The sequence below is a fragment of the Saimiri boliviensis genome, chromosome 4 (genome assembly GCF_048565385.1).
Source record: "Saimiri boliviensis isolate mSaiBol1 chromosome 4, mSaiBol1.pri, whole genome shotgun sequence".
Classification (NCBI taxonomy): domain Eukaryota; kingdom Metazoa; phylum Chordata; class Mammalia; order Primates; family Cebidae; genus Saimiri; species Saimiri boliviensis.
In genome coordinates this window covers 89,566,202-89,591,771 of record NC_133452.1, presented here as the reverse complement: position 1 = coordinate 89,591,771, position 25,570 = coordinate 89,566,202, and the positions used below count along the sequence as shown (strand labels likewise).

The following is a 25,570-nucleotide window of genomic DNA, read 5'->3' as shown; positions in this document are numbered from 1 at the left end:
TGTGTCTTTCTTTCCCAACAAACTCATGTTCTAGAAATCAGGAGCCCTGCCTTTTTGTTCCACGTGAACTCTCCTACGGTGCACAGCTAGCACAACACGTGGCCTCTGGTAGTTTATCAATTACATCTGTTGATCTGTTGACTATGTGACCATCCCAATTGCCAGACTCTACAGAGTGTCTATCCAAACACCCTTCTTACAAACTGCCCTGCCCTCTTGCTGGGATTCAAAAGGGCCCTGTGTGCTGGTTATCTACTTGTTCCTCCACAGAAGAAAAAAATAAAATAATCGATATGTGTAAAGAAGGGATAACACAAAACATGGTATGAGAACTCACCTGGGAATTTGTGGAAGAGGCTCAAGTGGAATAAATGTATCAAATTTCTTTTCATAAGGCACTCTGAAAAAACAGAAAAGGCAATCATAAAACTGGTATGTTATCTACAGCAAGAAGATCAATGCATCATTGTATTCAACAGAATGTCCTGTTTTCCAATTTTAATTTTCAAGTATGAACCTCAAAAGTGTAAGGACCACAAATTTTATTTTATTTATTTTTTCAGACAGGGTCTCACTCTGTCCCCAAGGCTGGAGTGCAGTGGCACAATCTCAGCTCACTGAACCCTCAACCTTCCCGGCTGAGGTGATCCTCTCACCTCAGCCTCCCACCTCAGCTGGGATTATAGGTGCACAACACCATGCCCAGCTAATTTTTTGCATTTTTGTAGAGAAGGGGTCTTGCCATGTTGCCCAGGTAGGTCTGGAATGCCTGGGCTCAAGCCATCCTCTAGTCTCAGCCTCCCAAAGTGCTAGGATTACAGGCATGAGCCACCATGCCTTGCCCACAGATTTTATTTTATTTTATTTCATTTGTTTTGAGATGGAGTCTCACTTACTCTGTTGCCCAGGCTAGAGTGAGTGCAGCAGTGCAATCTTGGCTCACTGCTATTTCCGTCTTCCAGGTTCAAGTGATTCTCCTGCCTCAGCCTCCTGAGTAGCTGGGATTACAGGCGTCTGCCACCATGCCCAGCTAATTTTTGCATTTTTCGTAGAGACGGGGATTTTACCATGCTGACCAGGCTGGTCTCGAACTCCTGACCTCAGGTGATCCACCTTGGCCTCCCAAAGTGCTGGAGTTATAAGGGTAAGCTACAGCACCCAGCCCACAGATTTTAGTTTTGGTTATTTTTAGTCGACATCATTATATCTTTACATGGTTGATTTTTTAAATGATATTTTTAATGTAATACACCAACTACTTTTCTTTTAATGATCCTCCCATTTTTCTCTATCACTTTGGTCTAAGTTTAATTCTAAGTTTAAGTCCACCTACATAGTAGTCACTATAGCCAACGATCTGATTCAGTATGAAAATTTAGAAGTTTTCAAATGTGTGGCAATAGAGATAGGAACAAAATTAACAATGAATTTTTTGTAGTCCAACTCCTGCGTGTAATTTTAATTATACACAGGCATGTGTGCAGACACTAATTGAATACTGAAGATGAGCTTTTCAAGGAATTTTCATCCAAGCATGTCTTGTTGACATGTAACCCTTTTCAAATATAATTTATATGTAGTAGAGAGACACAATCCCTTTAAAGTTAACTAAATAATGCTAGTATTAACTAACATACACTTACATTGAAAAGTTCACTGGTGGGAGTGTTGATCCTGCTTTGTGAAAGCCTTTACTCTGTTCTGGGTACATATATGGATTATCCCCTGGAGTTAGCTTTGGGATTCCATTCCTGGGATCAATATCTACGGAGAAGATTTGAAAACAAGATCATGCAAGGGCTGAAGATGATCCACAGATTTGCTGTAAGTATTGGCATGACAACAGAAATAGGATATTTTAGTATTTTGTTATAAATTACAAAGAAGTTTCTCAACATTTTGTTTGTGAGTATCTTGCCTTAAGGATTTGAAGATAAACATATGAGCCTATGTTTGGGACGTTTTCCAAAACGTGTTGTTATGACTACCCGTCCTGGAAAAGAATTGTTAGATTCAGAAGGAGTGTTTTGGTTTAAAATATAAGGTAAATCAGAGGTCTCTTTGCAATTGATCCAAGAATCTCTGACCTAAAAATCTCTTCATTACTGCGCATTAGTGCACTTTGAATCTCCGAGTCTTAGGAAGCCCAAAAAACAAGTGTCCCTGGGGCTCTCCCTCTCTGACTGGGTCCCTGAAGGAAACCAACTAAGGGTGTCTTGCTCCTCCTTCTGCCTGAGGACTGGGGCCGTGCAACAGTGAGAGATGGCTTCCTGAGAAGAGCAAGATTACTCAGCAGAGGCTCTGACAGCCAGCTCAGCCCCTGCTAAATCCCCAGGAACAAGAAAACTAATCACAGGAATGGAAGGCATCAGCCTAGTGTAGGATGATCATTTAAACCCACACACCTAAAGTCCTTAAAATGGCCTATTTTAAAAACTTAAAATTAAATAAATCAATCCACACGCTTGACACTAGATACATCTCCTAAGAGAACAAGGCTAGACTACAAGGCTCACCCGTCTTGGGCTCAGAAGCAGGGACACATGGCTGGAAACATGACCTCCATCTTTGCCACACACCCGGATTCTTCTAGCTAACTCGGAAAAGCCATCAGCATGACAGGTGGGAGTTCCTGAGTTACAGGAGTATTTAATTTTTTGTCTTTCTCTTTTTTTTTTTTTTTTTTTTTTTTGAGACGGAGTTTCGCTCTTGTTACCCAGGCTGGAGTGCAATGGCACGATCTCGGCTCACCGCAACCTCCGCCTCCTGGGCTCAGGCAATTCTCCTGCCTCAGCCTCCTGAGTAGCTGGGATTACAGGCACGTGCCACCATGCCCAGCTAATTTTTTGTATCTTTAGTAGAGACGGGGTTTCACCATGTTGACCGGGATGGTCTTGATCTCTCGACCTCGTGATCCACCCTCCTCAGCCTCCCAAAGTGCTGGGATTACAGGCTTGAGCCACCACGCCCGGCTTGTCTTTCTCTTTTAAAAACCTTTTCAATAACTGACTGTGTTACACTTTTGATTAGCTCTTCTGTGTAGTGAAATAACATCAACTACACCCTTGCATTGAGTGCCTGCTGGGTATGAGATGCTGAGGATTCAAAGCACAGAGAGTGGAGGTTTAAAATATAGTGAATCCCCTTGAGGCCAGGAGTTCTAGACTAGCCTGGCCAACATAGTGAAACCCCATCTCTACTAAAAATACAAAAATTAGCTGGGTGTGATGGCACACGCTTGTAATCCCAGTTACTTGGAAAGCTGAGACAGGAGAATCGCTTAAACCCAGGAAGGGGAGGTTGCAGTGAGCCAGGATCATGTTACTGCACTCCAGCCTGGGAAACAGAATGAGACTCTGTATAAAAAAAAAAAAAATAATTAAATTAAATTAAATGTACGGGGAATCCAAAACCTTTTGAATCCCAAACCAGAGCACTGAGAAGTAAGAGTGGAGTAATAGCAAGGTGTGGTGGGAAGGGTTTGGACTTTGGAGTCAGTCACACCTGAGTACATACTCACTCCTGCAGTTTCTAGTTCTGTGCCCTAGAGCTATTTACTTAACCTTCCTAAGCCTTAGTAACCTCGATTATAAACTGTTTATTTCAAATGGCTACTTTGCAGAGTTATCATGAATACTAAGATTAATACAAGCATATAACAAGCACTCAAGAAATAGTAGCAATTATTCTTATTTGAATCCAGAACTGAACTAATACACCTCATCTCAATTATTTTTTAATCCAAAAGATATAATTGCTATATAGCTAAGGTATAAACTTCTCTCCAGGAATCTAATCTAGATGGGGAGACAAGATATGTAAAGAAGAAGATAACACTAAAAGGCAGTAAATGCCATATACTCTAGAACAGTGTTCCAACATTTTAGTATGCCTGAAAATCACCTAGGAAACTTGCTTAAAATGCAGGCTTCAACCCCAAAATCCTAGAACCAACATTTTTTATAAACTCTCCGATTGATTATGATATAGGTGGTCTAAGGAGAACACTTAGAAATAGACTATGGTGGCTGGGTGCCGGGCTCACGCTTGTAATCCCAGCACTCTGGGAGGGAGGCCGAGGTAGGTGAATCACCTGACATCAGGAGTTCAAGACCAGCCTGACCAACATGGTGAAATCCCGTCTCCACTAAAAATACAAAATTAGCTGGGCATATTGGCACATGCCTGTAATCCCAGCTACTCAGGAGGCCGAGGCAGGAGAATTGCTTGAATCTGGGAGGCGAGGTTGCAGTGAACCAAGATAGCATCATGTACTCCAGCCTGGGCAACAAGAGTGAATCTCCATCTCGAAACAACAACAAAAATTATATATATATTAAAAAAACCACTATGGTAAAAGATATCACCAGATAATGTCATTAGAAAGAAAAAGAGACAATAGTGTGGTGTCAGTATAAGGTGTTACTTTTAGGGGAAAAATCTCCCAAACAACATTTCTGAGATAATGTGTTGTTTAAGCTATTAGGTACAATATGGGGCCTTGATATAATTTCTAAATAGCTCACCAGAACAGGTATCAGCCCAAAGTGCTGGCCACTATGTATCAACAGCTGATAGTCCCATAACACTGCATGATCAGTTCTAATGCTTGTTTGTTTTTAGACAGACCATCCAATTTCTTTACATCCTGAATGTCTTTACATCCAGGAAGTAGAAAATGGGACATACATATTAAGAGACAAATAACCACATGAAGGAGCGACTGTCTACCAAATAACTTACTCTGCCCACATTTCAGTGCCCCAGCACACTTAGGTAGAGCCATGTTCTGACTGGTAGATTGTGAGCAGAGATGATATGTGCCACTTGTTAAAAGAAACATTTAAGGAGCTGATGTGAAAAACCTTCCAGCATTTTCTCTTTTCCCTTCTATGACAATCTTAGAAGCCACAGGTTGAGATGGAAAAACACAGATACAAGCAGACAGGATCCGTGGACAGGATCCTTGGAAAGGAGCTGCCCTGGAGAGCTGCTGGATCCACAGTGGACTTTACAGGAGAAAGGAACAAACTTTAGTGCTTAAGCTGCTGAGGTTTCGGGGATTGTTACTGTGGCAGAATCTATCCTATTCTAATACAATATTGCTATACTATAGGAAGAGCTACACAACAGAAATTATATTTTCAGGCCTGGGCATGGTGGCTCACTCCTATAATCCCAGCACTTTGGGAGACCGAGGCAGGTGGATCACAAGGTCAGGGGTTCAAGACCTGCCTGACCAATGTGGTGAAACCCTGTCTACTAAAGATACAAAAATTAGCTGGGTGTGGTGGCGTGTGCCTGCAATCCCAGCTACTCAGGAGGCTGAGGCAGGAGAATCACTTGAACCTGGGAGGCGGAGGTTGCAGTGAGCCAAGATCACGCCACTGCACTCTAGCCTGGGTGACAGAGTGAGACTCCATCTCAAAAAAAAAGAAAAGAGGCCGGGCGCAGTGGCTCACGCCTGTAATCCAAGCACTTTGGAGGCCAAAGTGGGTGGATCACCTGAGGTTGGAAGTTCAAGACCAGCCTGACCAACATGGTGAAACCCTGTCTTAAAAAAAAAAAAAAAGAAAAGAAAAGAAAGAAAATTACATTTTCAGACCCATTTCACTACCACCTACAATCGCAGATGGCATTTTGTTCTGTGGCAACAACTAGACCTTTAGGGCTAATATCCTGGTTAAGGCTGATGGATAACGTCAACCATTATTTAAAGATATTTTGATTGATTTTTTTCTGTAATAATGTGTTGCATTCCAGTTTAAAATAGCAGCTGGTTGGCAATCCCTGAGCCTACCTCTTCATCTCATCCAAGAAATAATGAGTTGGGGCTGGGTGTGGTGGCTCATGCCTGTAATTCCAGCACTTTGGGAAGCTGAGGTGGGTGGATCAGTTAAGGTTAGGGGTTGGGGACCAGCCTGGCCAACATGGTGAAAACCTGTCTCTACATAAATACAAAAATTAGCCAGGCATGGTGACACATGCCTGTAATCCCAGCTACTTGGGAGGCTGAGATGTGAGAATTGAACCCAGGGGGCAGAGGTTACAATGAGCCGAGGTCACACTACTGCACTCCAGCCTGAGTGACAGAGTGAGACTCTGTCTCAAAAACAAACAGAACAAAGAAATAATTAGTGGGAGAGAATTTCACAAAGGAAGAAGTGTCCAGTGTCATGCTTGACAGTATCGAGTGCTACAGTGAGATCAAGGAAGAGAAGAAATAGAAAAAGACCACTGTGTTTAAAGACCATTGATGTTTAAAGAAGTCACTGTATATCACCTAAGAAGTAATCACACTAAAACGAATCATGCCTGTACATCCAACTACCATTTCACAGGAAATACACAGGAAAGAGAAACCTGTTAAATGGTACCAAGGGATGTAATCAGCAAAGTCCTGATCATAGCCTAGTATCTTCACTAAACAAATTGCAAGGAAAAAGGAAGGAGGACCCATATATTGAAACTTAAGAGACCTACCAACCAATTTCAATCTATGGGCCTTAACTGGATCCTGATCCAAACAAATTAAATATTTTTAAATTATGGCATTTATGAGACAATAGGATATTTGGACACTGAATATATTAAGCAATTACTGTTAATTAAAAAAATATATTATGGAATTGTGGTTATGTTAATAAAATAATCCTTATCTATCAGAGGTATATATGATATATTTAGAGATGAAATAATATGATGTCTGGAATTTGCTTTAAAATAATCCCGGGGAGGGGGAGGGGTAATGATGAAACAAGTTAGCCAGGTGTTGATTATTATTGAAGCTAAGTGGATGAGTACATCTGGTTTCATTATACTACTGTTTGGAAATTTACCTAATAAGTTTTTCTTTTTTAAAAAATGTGAAATATGGGTTACTACTGGAGTTGGGGTTTACCAGTGGAGTTGGAATATTCAGGGAAGAGCATATTGGAGGCTTCAAATATAAAGATAATATTTTATGTCTTAAATGGAGTTAAAGAACACAAGTATTTGTGGTATTTTGTTCTATGTAGTCAACACATTTTCTATAAAAATATCATTGCATTTACTCAGTATTTATAAAACTCTAAAGGAATAAGGGATGTAGAGAGGAAAGGAGGAAAGGAAAAAGGAAGGAAGGAGAGGGAAGAGAAGGGAAGGAGGGAGGGGGGAAGGGAAAGGAAAGGAGAGGGAAGAATCATAAACATAAGATTCAGAATAAAGTGGTTTACTCTGGAGCCAGGAGGGCAGTGAAGAATGGGGATTAGGATTTGGATCATTTTGATAATCCCATTTACTTTTGATGGGTACTTGAAGTTCAAGAGTGCGGGGTGGGCCAGCTGCAGTGACTCACACCTGTAATGCCAGCACTTTGGGAGGCCAAGGCCGGCTGATTGCTTGAGCCCAGGAGCTTGAGACCAGCCTGGGCAATATGGAGAAACCCTGTCTGTACTAAAAACAGAAAAATCAGCTGGGCGTGGTGGCACATGCCTGCAGTCCCAGCTACTTGGAGGCTGAGGTTGGAGGACTGATTGAACCTAGGGCTGGGGGACAGGCATCCCAGGCTCCAGTGAGCCAACATGGTGGCACTGCACTCCAGCCTGGGCCACAGAGCAAGACCCTGTCTTTGAAAAAAAAAAAAAGAAAAAGTGCAAGGTACAGGACTCCTCACATATTCCCATATCAATGACCACTCTCCCAGCTCACCTACTATGGCTTTCCACGTATTTTTCTACCTAGATAAATGACAGCCTGAATTCTCAAAACTATTTGTCTCTGCTGTGAGTTTAAAAGTCTATTTTAAAACTCAAAAATGAGAACAGTCTACTTATTTCTCTTTGTATTCCTGCTACAGCAATCCTATTTATTTCTGGAGCAATGGTGGCCTCCTACACAGGGATTTATATAGAAAAGTGTGTCATAAATGGTCCGTTAGTACTCAGCAACTTTTGAGAGTCTTTCAATAAATCTTTTATGAGTAGGTTGGGGCAAAGAACTCACCAAGCTGCAAACCAAGGGGATATAGATACACAGGTAGATATATATTCATTTCAATAGCCCTTAATTAAATAAGCTATAAAATAAAAACATGCACTTTAGGCTGAGGTCTATGAGATGTTTTCCTTGTGGAGAATATAAAGTACAATTTAAATGTGTATGCCAGGCAGCATCTAATTGGAACATAAATTCTTTTCTTCAGACTTCAATGGAGGTTTCTATTAATAAGTATCTGAGAGAACTTATCTGATGACTTAAATGTCACATTTGCATTTTATGAAATTCAGAGAAAAAAGAAAATGTGGATCAGCATCTGTTGTGAGTTCTCTGCCAAAGCATGCAGCCTGCCAACTGTCCCCTTCACTTTTCTGTCTTCCTGGCTCCACTGGGGGAACATGGTGACTCTACAGGGCTGCCCCCAGCTACAGAACGCAGGGCCTATAGAATCACGACTCGAGAGTTTTTCAGGGACGGCACATTCAAGATCCAGAAGGAAACATCACCGTATTTCTTTCTCCCAAAGCATTTGTCCACCGTCCTCTCTGATAGAGACCTCTTGTTGCCGAGGAAGACTCCATTAAAAAAGCACTGCTTTCCAACGTGGTAGGTGTGGATATTGCTGCTAAGCCTTGGGTAAAATGTCCACTCAGGACGATGCCCATCTTCTGTAAGACACCAGAAAGCCTTCCATTATTGCTGCTCCCAGGCTCGTAATGCAACTGGATGACAAAAAGCTGTGAAAATTCCCCAGGCACTACCTGGCTATACAACCTTTACTTAATGTGTATAATCCCTTGGTTCTACATCAGAGACAGTGTGGAACTCTGTGGGACTTGACACAAAAGGAAGGGAAGTAGTGGGAGAACTATCTAAGAGGCCTTTTTTGCTTTTGTTTGTTTGCCCTCTTCACCCTCTCCTTCAAAAATAAAGCCAACTTTATGTTTGGAAGTTAAGTGTTTATTGGGAAACTCAGAGACAGTCTTACAGGCACCTGTGATGCAATCTTCACTCTGATGAGTGTGTAGGAAAAATAGAATGCCATCAACCAGCAAATGGCTAGGCCAGTGCCATCCACACGGTACCTCAAGTGGATGAAACATGGTGTTGGCTGCAGCAATAGGACACACATGCGCAACAGTGACACCAGGAAATGTACCCATGATCATTTCAAATGAGAAAAGCTGCCGTGAGACCTCAGGCTAGTTTCTGGGCCTTGCAGTGCCTTTGTTTCATCGTCTGATACTTTTCCTGTATTGCTAACAGTGACTTTAAACAACAAAAGATCTCCTAGCAGCTCAAGGGATGCTGGAGAAATGTGGGCACTGGGATAGCCAAGAAGAGCACAGGCTTTGAGACAAGCAAGTTTGTGTTCTGATCCCATCGCTATACTCCCTGGCCATGTAGCTTTATGGAGGACTGAATGTCTCAAAGCCTCAGTTTCCTCCTCTGTAAAATGGGTATGTCTATATTAGCCACATGGATCTATCTGTATTGACACAGAAAGAGGTCCATGATCTATTTATACCAGTTTGTATATTAACCCATTTGTTTAATATCTATATGTGTACACATGTGTATATAACACACACACATTTCAAAATACTGTAAAAATATATATCAACTCTTCACAGCTATGGGGCAGAATAGGGATATTGCTTGAGAATATTGGGGAAGGGGTTTTTATACTCTATATACTTCTATATTATTTTAATGTCTTGCTGCAGTATTTTAATGGGTTTTATATAAAGGCCTGTCATTTTTGAAAAACATATAATAGCTTCCTGGGAGAAGAACTGTGAATTTTGAGATAAAGCATGTCAAATGCCTGGCAGTTGTGGGTCTTCAGTGATGGTGGCCAACAGTATGGCAGACTTCTGAAAAGACCTGGGGCACAGAGGCCTGTGGAGGAGGGCCTGTGACTTACTTGTCTGCAACTTAAGCAGGCTGAATTCCTCAGGATACTTATGCTTCTGGACTGCAGGCAATGATGTTTCAGAGGAGTGCTCAGAATGTGAGGAGGAGGATTTCCGATCCAAGTCAGCAGTACTGCTGGAAAGAAAGCAGAAGGACTGGATTCTTCCACATGCTTAAACTGGTAGTTAGAGCCTGATCTCACTTAGTTCACCCTAGAATTGCCCTCACTTATGAGAACTGGGACTGCTCCACTATAAAAGTCCCTGAGCATATCATTTATTTACTCACAATTTGAGGGGTAAATAAATGAAACTTATTCAAAAGATTGGTATTCAGTAGCTCACACCTGTAATCCCAAAACCTTAGGAGTCTGAGGCAGGTGGAACGCTTGAGGCCAGGAGTTTGAGACCAGCCTGGGCAACATAGTGAGATCTCATCTCTACTAATTTTTTTTAAAGGATGTTTAAAAATAATTTGGTGGTTCCTCAAAAAGTTGAATATAGAATTACCATAAGACTTGGCAATTCCCTTTCTAGGTATATACCTAAAAGAACTAAAAACAGAGACTCAAACAGAAACTTGCATGTAAGTGTTCTTTGCAGCATTATTTATAATAGGCAAAAAGTGGAAACAACCCAAATGTCTATCAAGAGAAGAATGAATAAGCAAAATGTGGTACATAATACATTCCATGGAATATTATTCAGCTTAGAAAGGAATGAAGTGGCCTGAGCAAAAAAGTGAGCCCTCATCTCTGTTTAAAAAAATTTAATTAGCTAGGTATGGTGGTGCATGGCTGTAGATCTAGCTACTTGGGAGGCTGACGTGGGAGGATCACTTGAGCCCAGGAAGTGGAGGCTGCAGTGAGCAGTGATTGTGCCACTGCACTCCAGCCTGGGCTACAGAGTGAGAGCCCATCTCTTTAAAAAAATGTTTTTAATAGCTAAAATGGCAAATGTTGTGCCATATATATTTTACCACAATTTTTAGAAAGGAATTATATATGTTATAACATGTATGCACCTTAAAAGCATTACACTAAGTGAAAGAGGCCAGACACCAAAGACCACATATTGATAATTCCATTAATATTCTATATCTGAAATAGGCAGATCTCTAGAGACAAAAAGTAGATTATGGTTGTCTCAGACTAGAGGGATAGGAAGACAAGGGTGTGGGGGGATGATTGCTAAAGGATATGGATTTCTTTTTGTGGTGATGAGAATGTTCTAAAATCGATTGTTGTGATAGTTGCACAACTTTATGAATACACTAAAAACCACTGAGTTGTATGTACACTTTAAATGGGTGAGTTATATGGTATGTGAATTATGTTTAAATGACTTTGTTGGGCTGGGCATGGTGGCTCACGCCTGTAATCCAAGCACTTTGGAGGCCAAGGTGGGCGGATCACCCGAGGTCAGGAGTTTAAGACCAGCCTGACAAACATGGTGAAATGACAAGAAGAAAACTTAAATGCATATTATTAAGTAAGAGAACCCAATCTGAAAAGGGTATATACTATACAATTTCAACTATATGTCATTCTGGAAAAGAAAAAACTATGGAGACAGTAAAAATATCTGTGGTTGCCAGGGGGTGGGAGGGGTGGGAGGGGTGGGAAGGGATGAAGAGATGGAACACACAGGATTTTTAGGGCAGTGAAACTACTCTGTATGATACCATAATATGCTGGGAGCAGTGGCTCATGCCTGTAATCCCAGCGCTTTAGGAGGCTGTGGTAGGTGGATCACTTGAGTCCAGGAGTTTGAAACTGGCCTGGGTAACATAGTAAGACCATGTATCTACAAAAAAAAAATTAAAAGTTAGCTGAGCATGGTCGCACACACCTGTGGTCCCACCTACTCAGGAGGATGAGACAGGGGAACTGCTTTAGCCTGCAAGGTCAGGGCTGCAGTGAGACATGATTATGCCACTGCCGTGGTGAGCCATGATCATTCCACTGCCTTTCTCAAAAATAAATCAATAAATAAAAATGGAAAAGGTACTATAATGATGGATACATGCCCTTTTACATTTGTCCAAACCCATAGACTGTGCAACACCAAAAGTGAACCCTATTGTAAAATAGGGATTTTGGGTGATGACGATGTATCCATGTAGGTTCATCCATGGTAACAAATGTCCCACGCTGGTGCAGGATGTGATAGTTGGGGAGGCTGTACATGCGTCAGGGCAGGAAGTACATAGGAACTTTGTACCTTCCTCTTAATTTTTCTGTGAACCCAAAACTGCTCTGAAAAAGTAAAACCCTTAATAAATCTTTTTAAAGGGCAGGTTTTATGAAAGAGTAGTATAATATGATCTTAATTGTAAAATACTTTATGTGCAAGAAAAAATTAAAATTAGAAAAAAACTAATATCAAAATGTTAACACATATTCTCTAAGATGTAAAATTTACATCTTAGAGAATTTATTTTGACTTATCTATTTATTTATTTTGACACAAGTTCTTGATTTATCTATTTATCTTGATTTATTTATTTATTTATTTTGACACTAGTTCTCACTCTGTCACCCTGGCTGGAGTACAGTGGCTCAATCATACAGGTCACTGCAGCCTGGAACTCTTGGGTTCAAGTGATCTGCCCACCACCTCAGCGTCCTGAGGAGCTAGGATTACCGGTGCACACCCACATGCCTGGCTAAGTTTTATATTTTTTTTTTGTAGAGAGAGGTCTCACTGTGGTGCCCTAGCTGGCCTCGACCTCCTGGTCCACCTCAGCCTCCCAAAGTGCTGGGATTACAGGTATGAGCCACCACGCCTGGCCATGTGACTTTTATTGTTAATACTTTTATTTTTAAAAAGCCTTCATCTTTTCAAATTTTCTACAATAAACTTAAATTACTTTCATTGTAACAAAAATTACTGGAAAAACATTTTCAAAACTTTTTATTGTAAAAGAAATATAAACAGAGAAAGTACATAAAACACAAAGACAGTTTTACAACTAATTACAAAGCCAACGACCTGGTCAAGAAACAAAATGTTAGCCTAGCACAGTGACTCACACCTATAATCCCAGCACTTTGAGACACCAAGGCGGGAAGATCGATTGAGCCCAGGAGTTCAAGGTTAAAATGAGCCAAGGTAACACCACCTACTCCAGCCTGGGTGACACAGCAAGACCCCTCTCTCTACCCAAACAAAAACAAAACATGGCCAGTCCTTCCCTTCCCCACTCCCCAGAAACCATCTGTGTGTGTCCACCTCTGGGAGCAGTAACCATTCTCCTAATTGTGACTCTTACAATAATCATTTCTTTGCTTTTCTTTAAGTTCTACCACCCGTGTATGTATGTATGTATCCTAAAAATATATAGTTTCACTTATTTTTCAACTTTATAATAGCAAACACACAGAACTTACTGTGTGCCAGGAAGTCTTCTGATCTCTTTCCAGGTATTAACTCAATTAATCCTCACAACAATCCTATAAACTATTGTCACCATTTTACAGATAAGAACACTGAAGCCCAGGGGGGGAAGTAATTTGCTCAGATTCACACAGATGTGAAGTGGCAGAACCAGGATTTGAACCCACACAGTCTAGCTCCAGAATCCATGCTCTTGCCAAGCATACTATGCTACCTCTCAGACTGTTGGCTTCTTGGTCAGGATCTCCCCCAACAGTGACAGCTCTGCACCAGGCCCTTACTTACTCTAGGTAAGCAGACACTCTGGGGAGGCCTGGAGACTCACTGATGCTTGGGCCTGTTTCAACAGAAGAAGAGGAACTGACACTTTTGTGAGAGGATGTTGTGTTCGCAAAACATTCCTTAGATTCCAGAAAATCACTGCAGCTAGCACCTGCAACACAGAGATATCATATTTAATTACATTATTGAAAATACATTCCACCCTATTTTATTTCCTAGATTATAAAAAAATTTTTTAAACAGCTAACATGTATTGAGCATTTAATGTGCACTGAGGATTATGTCAACACCTTACACACGTTATCCTATTTAATCCCTATAACAACCCACAGGCATAGGTATTCCTTATTATCCCCATTTTATGGTTGAGAAAACTGAGGCTGAGAAGGTTAAGAAACTTGCCTATGATCACATAAAAAGTAAACATCTAGGCCAGGTACAGTGGCTCACGCCTGTAATCTCAGCATTTGGGAGGCCGAGGTGGATGGATCGCTTGAGGTCAGGAGTTCGAGACCAGCCTGGCCGACATGGTGAAACCCCATCTCTACAAAAATATAAAAGCTAGCTGGGCATGCTGGTGCACTCTTGTAATTCTAGCTATTTGGGAGGCTGAGGTGGGAGGATTGCTTGGACCCAGGAGGTGGAGGTTGTAGTGAGCTGAGATTGCACCACTGCACTTCAGCCTCGGCGACCAGAGACTTTGTCTCAGAAAAAAAAAAGAAAAAAATCTGGGCCCATATTTGATTCCAGGTCTTGTGACACTAAAGCCTGAGATCCTAACCCCTCTACTAGACTGCTTGCCCCTACACATAGTTCACCTACTCTGAACTAAGTGGAAGACCTAGGATCTGAAGTGAGCTGTATAGCAGTATCTGTTGTATTAAGCATCTCAATAAAAGTATTTGTTCACAGAAAGACTGATGAATATAATGGTAATCACAACTCAAAGAACACCCTCAGAAATTTTGTGGGTTTCCTTCACACTTCTTATTCATGATAGCAGCATCCATAACAGTGCCTGGCGCAAAGCAGGTGCTCAATAAATGTTTGCTTGAACAAGTGAAAAAGAATTATAACTCCCCAACCACCCACAGTTACAAGTAAGGGAGTCCTGAAAACCAGTGAGTGTCAGACAGAGAAGAGCACCCATTATCTTCACTCTGCTATACTATTAATACTTCATGAAAGTCAATCTGTTCTCTTATCATTTTATATAGTTACATGCCTCATCCAGCCACAAAAATAAAAAATCAGATGAGAGGATTATGCATATTTCTTTATGCATAAATTTCATAGAGCACTGAAGCTCAATAGATGGCAATGTAACCTCTGGTAATGAGAAAATTGTAAGAAATAAGAGTCAAACTTGTCTGATTCTTGAGTACATTTTTAGACTGACTACTAGTCCACCTACACAGTATCATGCTTCACACATATAGAACCATCTTTTGGTATCGAAGGGGGATTGGTTCCAGGACCCTTGAAATACAAAAGTCTGAGGATCCTCAAATCCCTTATATGAAACAGTGTAGTATTTGAATATAACATATGCACATCCTTCTGTATATAACATATGCACATACTGTACTGTAAATCATCTCCAGATTACTTGTAATACCTAATATACAATGCAAATGCTATGTAAATAGTTGTTATATTTTTATTTGTATTATTTCTGTTGTTATACTTTGTTTTCTTTTCTTTCTTTTTTTTTTTTTTTTTTTTTTTTTTTTTTGTGAAGGAGTCTCACTCCGTCACCCAGGCTGAAGTGTAGTGGTGCCATCTCAGCTCACTGCAACCTCCGCCCTCCGGGTTCAAGTGATTCCCATGCCTCAGCCTCCCGAGTAGCTGGTATTACAGGCACCTGCTACCATGCCTGGCTAATTTTTGTATTTTTAGTAGAGACGGGGTTTCACCATCTTGGCCAGACTGGTCTCGAACTCCCGGCCTCAAGCAATCCACTTGCCTCGGCTTCCCAAAGTGCTGGGATTACAGGTGTGAGCCACTGCACCCGGCCTTGTTGTTTCCTTTTTGAATATTTACTATGGGCTTGAATCTGCCCGTAGTAAATATTCTGCCCAGTTGGTTGAATCTGCCGATGCAGAGCCCACTGATAGGACTGTAGAGTAGAAACTATGCAAATTCCTACCACCTATCAGCAGGACTGCTACTCAGACAATTTTTTATTCATTTCCTCTCAAATTCATATCACAAGTGAATAATATCTTTTCCACTCTCTGTCACCAAACCTTTCACTCCTAAGAGGACTTTGCCTGTGACTCTACAAAGCTTAAAGTTCAGCTGAGCTACTTCCTCCCTTCAAAATCCTCCCACTCTGAGTTTCTCAGGACATGGCACAAGGCCTATCTGCATCAGAATTACCTGGGAAGCCTGTTAAAAATACAGATTTCTGAATTCCATCGCAGACCCATTGAATTAGAATCTCTCCAAGTGAGGCCTGGGAACCTGCATTTTAAATAGGTCTCCCCCACCCCCCGTCCTTACCCCTGCTCTTCATTTAGGCTCATGTCTGGCAGTGATCTCCTTCTTGAGGTCTAGTTGCATCACTGCACTATATTTTATCCTGTTCCACTTCCAGATTCCCAGCTACACAGAACTTCCTGAATATCCCCAGTCATGAGAAGCCCCTTGGGGTGCTTGTTCAACATGCAGGCTGCAGGGCTCTTACTCAGACCTACAGTCTGGGAGCCATGATATTTAAGAAGCACCTCAGGTGACTGTTAGGGCCTGCCAAGTGTGGGAAGTGCTGCTCTGGAATATGCCCCAGAGCCTAGAGCAGCCCCCAGCACAGTGAGGGCCAACTGGTTACTTGAAGTGTAGCCGGGATGGAGTCAAGCCCAGGGGAGATGGCAGGAAAGCAGCAAAGCTGTGAGGACGAGGGGACAGGTCCCCAGCAGCCTAGGGAAGAACCACCCATATACTAAGCCACAAAAGAAGTATCAGCAATACATAGACCACACTCTGACCACAATGCAGTACAAATTAGAAATCAATAATAAAAAGACAGCCAAAAAGTATTCATAAGCTTGGAAATTCAAACCATGCTTCTTAATAATTCACATACAAGAAGAAATTGTAATGGAAATCATGAGGTGCTTAATGATCGATGACATTAAGTACTGTATATCAAAACTTGTGGGATTCAACTAAAGCAGTAATTAGAAATCTGGAGCCTTAAATGCATATGCTGTATTTCACTGAATATGAGACACCATCAATGGTACCAGCATTGTTATTTTACGTACCACAAAGAACAAAGGCTGCCAATTGAAGTATGACACATGCTTTCATCCCTTAGAATTTTTATTTTATACTTATTGAAGCATTCTTTTGGATTTACTTAGACATAGATTTTAATCACATATCACTCATGTGCATATGTGAAGAAGGAAAATGTAGGCAAAATAGACTGGCTAAGGCATTCCTAAATCTTATGCACATTCGGAAGTCTGACTACTAAATCACTTTCAACTCAATCACTGATGTCCACATTTTCCACCTAATACTGACCTAATAATTCAATAAGAATGATGCAGCTTTTTTTTTTTTTTTGAGTGGGAGTCTGGCTTTGTCGCTCAGGCTGGAGTACAATGGCCCTATCTCGGCTCACTGCAACCTCTGCCTCTCGGGTTCAAGCAATTCCTGCTTCAGCCTCCTGAGTAGCAGGGATTACCGGCACTCACCACCACAACTGGCTAATTTTTGTATTTTTAGTAGAGATGGGGTTTCACCATGTTGGTCAGGCTGGTCTTGGAACTCCTGACCTCATGATCCACCTGCCTTGGCCTCCCAAAGTACTGGGATTACAGGCATGAGTCACTGCACCCAGCCCCACATTTCTTAAATGAGTGCTTCTCTATTGTCTCTGGAGTTTTCTTCCAAGCTATGAACATACATTCTACTTGCTTCAGCACTCATACAGCAAAAATTATTACAACTACCTCATGGCTGCTGCTGGGCTCACAGACCTGGTAACATGCAGTCCCTACTTGAAAGATGCAAACTGCCCATCTAACAATTGACAGGTTATAGTGTTCAAAATCAAAAATTCCAAAATGAATGAACTAAGCTTTCAATTTAAGAAATAAGAAAAAAAAAAAAAAAGAGTAAACCCCCCCAAAATTTTAAGGAATGAAATCATAAAAGCAGAAATGAATGAAATAAAGATTATCAGAACTATGGCTTCATACAAAAGCTAACTAATGTAGATAAACAAGGCTCAGGAAAAGATTTTAAACACAAATAAATAATACTAGGGCGGCCTGTAATCCCAGCACTTTGGGAGGCCAAGGCTGGCAGATCACCTGAGGTCAGGAGTTCAAGACCAGCCTGGCCAACATGGGTGAAATCCCGTCTCTACCAAAAATACAAAAATTAGCCAGGGCATGGTGTCACACACCTGTAATCCCAGTTACTCAGGAGGCGGAGACAGGAGAATCCCTTGATTCCAAGAAGTGGAGGTTGCAGTGAGCTGAGATCACGCCACACTGCACTCCAGCCTAGGCAACTGAGTAAGACTCAGTCTCAAAAATACTACTACTACTAATATTATTATTAAAAATGAAAAGAAGGCCATAATTATAAACAAAATAGAGATAACTTTACAGATAAAGAAATTAAGCTCCAGAAATGTCAAATAACTTGTTCAGGGTTACATAACTATGGAGTATAATTTTTTTTTTTTTTTTTTTTTTTTTTTTTGAGACGGAGTTTCACTCTTGTTACCCAGGCTGGAGTGCAATGGCGCGATCTCAGCTCACCGCAACCTCCGCCTCCTGGGTTCAGGCAATTCTCCTGCCTCAGCCTCCTGAGTAGCTGGGATTACAGGCACACACCACCATGCCCAGCTAATTTTTTGTATTTTTAGTAGAGACGGGGTTTCACCATGTTGACCAGGATGGTCTCGATCTCTCGACCTCGTGATCCACCCGCCTCGGCCTCCCAAAGTGCTGGGATTACAGGCTTGAGCCACCGCGCCCGGCCAACTATGGAGTATAACTTATAAAATGTAGTCTAATATTCAAATAATCAAGATGGTACTGACAAAAACCCTAACAGATAAATCAATAGGACAAAATTGTAAACATAAATAGAATAAAATTTTATATGAAAACAAGTGGCATTTTATCTTTGTGAAGAAAAGATAGGTTGTTATTCAAAAAATATTGCTGGAACAACTAATCATTTGGAATAAAAATAAAATTAAACCTTTTTTATCCCAAACTGGAATAATCCAGATGAAATACAGATTTGAATATAAAAATTGAAATTAAAGATGTACCTGAAAAAATAAGTGAACGTGTATATAATCTTAGAGTGAAGAAGTTATTGCCAAGAAAGATACCAAATGCAGAGAGAGATCCAAGATGGCTGATCACTAGCAGCTCGGGATTGTAGCTCCCAGCGAAAACACAAAGAACAAGAGGACGCCACAGCTTCACATGAATTCTTGTTGCTCACGCACCAGGAGATTCCCAGCGGAGGAGCCCCACAGGTCGCCAGTGGGACTCTTGTGACCGGCGAGGTGGTTTTGCCAGCGCCTCGGAGCGTCGGTTCTTGGTGCAGAATCAGAAAAGCACCATCAATCTTAACGCCGCTGATTTAGTCGGCGCAGTGGGTTGCTCAGATTTCGGCCCTGAGAATCAATAAGTTGGACGTCCACTCAGAAACCCAATGACAAAGACGGTAATTATAAAGACCACAGATGGATAAATCTACAACGAAGGGAAGAAAACAGTCAAAAAAGGCCGAGAATACCCAAGATCAGAACGCCTCTTCCTCAGCAGGGGATCACAGTGCCTCATCAGCAACGGAACAAGGCTTGATGGAGAACGAGTGTGTTCCAATTACAGAAGCAGGCTTCAAAATGTGGATAATGAGAAACTTCTGTGAATTAAAAGAACTTGTTCTAACCCAATCTAAAGAAACTAAGAACTTTGAAAAAAGGTTTGACGAAATGTCAACAAGAATACAAAATTTAGAGAGGAAAATAAGTGAATTGATGGAGCTGAAAAACACAATAGGAGAACTACGTGAAGTATGCACAAGTTTTAACAGCCGAATTCATCAAGCAGAAGAAAGGATATCAGAGGTCGAAGACCAACTCAATGAAATAAAACTAAAAGATAAGATTAGAGAAAAAAGGATAAAAAGGAGCGAGCAAAATCTCCAAGAAATATGGGACTATGTGAAAAGACCAAATCTACGTTTGATAAGTGTACCTGAATGTGACGAAGAGAATGAATCCAAGCTGGAAAATACGCTTCAGGATATTATTCAGGAAAATTTTCCCAACTTAGTAAGGCAGGATAATATTCAACTCCAGGTAATACAGAGAACACCACAAAGATATCCCTCAAGAAGAGCAACTCCAAGGCACATAATCGTCAGATTCACCAGGGTTGAAATGAAGGAGAAAATACTTAGGGCAGCCAGAGAGAAAGGTCAGGTTACCCACAAAGGGAAGCCTATCAGACTTACAGCAGATCTCTCAGCAGAAACCCTACAAGCCAGAGGAGAGTGGGGACCAATATTCAACATCCTTAAAGAAAAGAACTTTCAACCAAGAATTTCACATCCAGCCAAGCTAAGCTTCATAAGTGAAGGAAAAATAAAGTTTTTTTGTGAACAAGCAAGCACTCAGAGAATTCATCACCACCAGGCCTGCTTTACAAGAGCTTCTGAAAGAACCACTACACATAGAAAGGAACAAACAGTATCAGCCTTTCTAAAAAATACCAAAAAGTAAAGAACATCAATATAATGAAGAATTTACATCAACTAATGGGCAAAATAGCCAGCTAATATTAAATGGCAGTATTAAACTCACATATATCATTATTAATTCTAAATTTAAATTGACTAAATTCCCCAATTCAAAGACAGACAGGCAATTTGGACAAAAAACTAAAACCCATCAGTATGCTGCATCCAGACCCATCTCACATTCAAGGATTCACAAAGACTCAAAACAAGGGATGGAGAAAGATTTACCAACCAACCAGAGAGCAAAAATAATTAATAAAAAGCGGAAGTTACAATTTTTGCCTCTGATAAAATAGTCTTTAAAGCAACAAAGATCAAAAGAGGCAAAGAAGGACACTATATAATGATAAAAGAAGCAATGCAACAACAAGAAGAGTTAAAGATCCTAAATATATGCGCACCCAATACAGGAATACCCAGACATACAAGACTTATAAAGAGACTTAGACTCCCACATAATAATAGTGGGAGACTTCAATGTTAATATTAGACAGATCAATGCGACAGAAAATTAACAACGATATCCAGGACTTGAACTCAGATCTGGAACAAGTAAACGTAATGAACATTTATAGAACTCTCCACTTTACACAAAATATACACTCTTATCAGTACCACATCATATCAACTTAGAAGTTTAAACGAAATGTTGGTTGGCTCCTTGTTTGTTATTCTCTTCCCTCATTTTCTTTCATGTCTCCATTATTAAGGACAATTATAGGCATACCCATATTTAGACTGCATTCTAGCCCGGGCAACAAAGCAATACCCCCATTCTCTCTCCCTCTTCCTCTTTCTCTTTCTTCCTCTTCTTTATTCTTTTTCTTATTATTCTTTTTTTCTTTCTAAAAATAAAAAAAAAAGAAAAAGAAAAAAGAAAAAAAAGAAACCAAATACAGGCAAAATAAAGGAAAAGAGGCATAGATTTGAATATGCCTCTTTAAATATACACTTAAAACTTTCATAGCAAACTATAAACTGGGGGGAAATCTGTAACATACATGATAGAAAAAAAATAGTAGCCATGACAAAGTATGAGCTTCTATACATTTATAAGATGAAAATAAATATCCAAAAAGAAAAAAGAAGGGCAAAAGACATGATCAGGTAACTTATTTTTAAAACAGGCTGGACACAGTGGCTTATCTCTGTAATCCCAGCACTTTGGGAGGCCAAGACAGGTAGACTGCTCGAGGCTAGGAGTTCAAGACCAACCTGGTCTCTAGAAAAAAACTGAAAAGTTAGCTGGGCGTGGTGTTGCATACCTGTGGTCCCAGCTACTTCGGAGGCTGAGATGAGGGTTGTTTGACTGGGGAGGTCAAGGCTGCAGTGAGCCCTGATTGTACCACTGTACTCCAGCCTGGGCGACAGAGTGAGACCCCATCTCGAAATAAGATGAAATAAAATAACACATACAAATAGCAAATATATATTTGGGGGAAAAGTTCATCAATCATAATTGGGTTTGGAGCAGTGGGTGGTTATTTTTTGGGTTTTTTTGTTTGTTTGTTTGTTTGTTTGAGACAGGGTCTTGCTCTGTCACCCAGGCTGGAGTGTAGTGGCATGATCTCAGTTCACTGCAACCTCTGCCCCTAGGACTCAAGTGATGCTCCCACTCCAGCCTCCTGAGTAGCTGGGACCATGGCATACATCACCATGCCCAGCTATTTTTTTTTTTTTTTTGTATTTTTTGTAGAGATGAGGTCTTACCATGTTGCCCAAGCTCATCTCAAACTCCTGAGCTCAAGTAATCTACCTGCCTCAGCCTCCCACAAAATGCTGGGATTACAGGTGACAGCCACTGCACCTGGCCCATCCTAATAACTGAAGAATTGAATTTAAAATAAGATACCATTATTTGCTAACAGTTTGCAAACACTCAGGGTTGCCATAGCTTGGAGTAATAGCATTCCTATCATTGCTGGTGGGAATGTCCCCATCTTCCTGAAGAGCAATTTGGCCATATGTTACTTCTGAAGCCTATGAGAAGTGCATATCATTTGACTCAATAGTTCTACTTCTGGCAATGTATCTATGAAAAAGGCATGAAATGTACATATAGAAATATAGAATGGATTCACATATGTGGAGAATAAATGAAATCAAGGCCAAAGATGTGAGCTCTGAAGTATTTATGGTAACATCTACTTATGACAATTTTGGCCTGTAGGTTTTCACAGTGGCTGCCTTTCATAGCATGTAAACATTTTAATTGTATATTGCCACTCTAGGACTTGAGAGTTCCCCCAAGCAAGAATTGGTTGGCTCTATCGATGGTATCAGAGAGGGCCCTTTCCGAAGTTTTTTGCTTGTTTGTGTTGGGGCAAAATTTAAATGTTTAAATACTGATGCTCCCACAGTGTAGAGTACCATCCGGTTACTCTGAGCAAGTCAATTACCTCTCCGCATCCAGCTCCCAATGGCTACCCTCTCTCCCATCTGGCTCATAAGGCTGTGGGGAGAAACAAACACGCTAAGGAAACACACCCTGCTTGAAAGGATCGCCATTTATCTTGAAAATTATTATTCAAATGCAATAAACGTCAAGCAAGCCAGAAGCTAGGAAATTCTAACAAGTTTCTAAAACACTATGAAATAAGAAGAAACTATGTAATTAAAGGCCAAGCGAAGGTTCTGGTGACCAGAAAGGAATTCAAGGGAAAAAGGAGAATTTGGAAGAAAGTCTTGTTTCTTTAGTGCCATCTGTGGAATTCAGGATAATTATTTCCCTTTTTTTTTTAGGCAGGAATAACACCTTACATAACCAAAGCACTTTCATATGCTTGTCATCTCAGCTGATTTTCACAATAGCTCTGTCTGGTAGGGAGAAAAATAATACATCAAGCCATGTTTGTTTAATGTGGATACTCATTTAACCAAACACTATTTCCCACCCCTGCTTATCTGCCTAACAAGGGGCCTAAGGATCAAGGACAGTGATTTTTAACCCGTTTCTGGATTATATCCCCTCCCCCATGAGCAGTAATGAAAGCAATTGGTTCTCTGGTGGAAAAATGTGTGCACACACACCCACACCCACACAGGTATCTTCAACTGGTTTGTGGAGCCCCTTCCTTCCTGAAATCCATAGACTCCAAATGTATTCTAAACTCAGATGTATTCTCCTGAATGGACTCACCTACACAGTAGAAAAGGACACCATGGGTCTTTCATTAATGTGGTCTGGGATCTGGTACCCTTCTTGTACCCCTAACTAAAAAACATGGATCCCTAGGACATCCCTAAAACAGCAGCTTCCTCCTTTACGCCAAACCTAACTGGAAACGGCTGGAGCTTAAGTTAGAATCCCAGAATCCTTTTTTCCTTGCTGTTCCAGACCCACTTGTACAATTAATAGTTCTAACTCCTCCAGCTCCTCCTTCTCTATGGTTCCAGCATATATCAATAGCTGGGTGGAACGAGTAGTACCTCCCTCCTTTCTCCCTCCTTTCTCCCCACTGTGAAGGAGAATGAGGCGATCATAGACCCAGAATACAGAAGACCAGGGAGAAAGCTAAGATTTGATTCAGCAAAGTCTGGACATTTCACAGCCCCTTTTTGCAGCACGCAGACCACTCACCCATAGCAGGTAAATGAGAACTTGAGCGCAGACGCACTCTGAGCTTTTCTGGGAGACTGTGGCTGTTCGGCGACATGACACTGTTCTCTAAAGGCAAACCAAGGTGCCTCCAAGTACCCTCCTCGCCCAATTATGGAGCTACCAGCCATTATTTAATTTTTAGAGTGTTCATAATTCCCGCCTGAACGGTCCCATCCAATAAACACTGACACAAACCTACTAATATACGAGCAAAAGAAAGATGAAAGGCTCGGCAGTATGGCAGACTCACGTCAAATCCAGGCTCACAATTTACTAACCCAGGCACTGGGCAGGTCAAATCTCTGGCTCCGTTTTTACTCATAGGTAATATACTTCTCCACTGCTGTGAGATCCCCCGAGGTAACTTATGAGAATGTCCGCTTTGGCGGTGCTCTCTGCCTAACCAAATCTTGGGTTAGTACAGACATAAGCTACTAATCAAGCAGCTCTTTTTACACGCCCCCAAACTAGCCTCCTTCTAAACTTCAAATGGTGCCCCACCCCGACCCCCGACCCGGGTGCAGTATATTTGCATGTGAACGCCAACTCCACACCCAGTGCTCTGGGTTTCTTAGCACTCAACTGTAGGTCCTCTCCGCCTTGGTCATGCCAGAGTCCCTTTTCTCTGGAACCTTCTCCGGCTCTCTGGCACAGGTCACGCTGGAGATGGAGGGGAGACGGCAGCCCCGTGGACCGTTTCCAGTGAGCATAGGTGGTCTCATCTGTGCACGTGTTGGTTTTAAATTTTAGAAGGAACCCAGAGACAAAGAAAAGACTCTTGTAAGAAAGGTGTCTGTGAAAACAAATTCCACAAGCCACCGAAAGTCAGGAGGGAGGAATGGCCTCTAAACCGGAGCCTCCCTCCCTCCACCCAGGCGTTGCTTGGTTTCGAAGCCCTCTGAGCTCCAGCAAGTCCTCCCCCAGCCAGAGGGGGAGGAGCTGCACCCCCACCGCCAGCTCCAGGTGCTCCTTCTTTTCCATCTCGGGGTCTTCCCACCCCCGCCCCCCGGGGAGGCTCGGGTCTGTGCTCAGAGGCCTCCGCAGCTTGGGACCAACGCACCAACTGGCAGGCGAGCTGCCGAACGCACGCCGAGGCCGAGGAACCGAGAGCCCAGGGCAAGAGGGACGCCGCGGCCGCCTGCTCCTTCCGCGGAGGCGCGTTCCGGGGTTGCCGGGACACCGGCCCCAGCCACGCGGTGCGCAGCGTCCCGCCTGGCCCGGCTGCCGGCCCGCCCACCCGGGCACTGTGGCCATCGTTATGGGATGGAGGCTCCCGAGAGGTGCGGAGCCAGAGGCTCCAGCAGTCACCCCCAAGGATCGCTGCAAAAGCCACTTTGTGGTTTTGGATTTTTTTTTTTTTTTTTTTTTTTTTTAAGAGTTGTGGTTCTTTTCCAGGCAATTTTCGTTATTAGAACTGTAGGCTCTGGTGGCAGTGAAAGATGCGCCCTCCACAAAGCTTGCAGATGCCTGGTTATAATTGGCATTGATTAGACAGGATCCACCTACCACTTACAGAGAGCCTTTTCTGGGCCAGGCGCCCTGGTGGATGTTATCTTCCTTAAGCAGCCAGCTGCATTTTTCAAAATAGAAAACCAAATTTTAGCAA

The 25,570-nt window shown here is 41.7% G+C and overlaps 1 protein-coding gene across 3 annotated transcripts in view; it reads right to left on the bottom strand.

Annotated features, from left to right (window-relative positions):
- SPATS1 (spermatogenesis associated serine rich 1) overlaps nt 1-25,124 on the bottom strand; it is a 34,278-nt gene extending 9,154 nt beyond the window's left edge. For 2 of the 3 annotated variants that reach the window (XM_074397856.1, XM_003923067.3), the window contains exons 1-7: nt 25,025-25,124; nt 24,548-24,686; nt 13,581-13,728; nt 9,908-10,032; nt 8,487-8,648; nt 1,644-1,764; nt 338-400 (exon numbers count right to left, since the gene is read on the bottom strand). In XM_074397856.1, the coding sequence (XP_074253957.1) occupies nt 338-400; nt 1,644-1,764; nt 8,487-8,648; nt 9,908-10,032; nt 13,581-13,728; nt 24,548-24,686 (758 nt within the window). In that variant the 5' untranslated portion in view covers nt 25,025-25,124. The remainder of the gene's footprint in view (nt 1-337; nt 401-1,643; nt 1,765-8,486; nt 8,649-9,907; nt 10,033-13,580; nt 13,729-24,547; nt 24,687-25,024) is intronic. The other variant, XM_074397857.1, reaches the window with a different exon arrangement.
- Nucleotides 25,125-25,570: the final 446 nt, after the last annotated feature.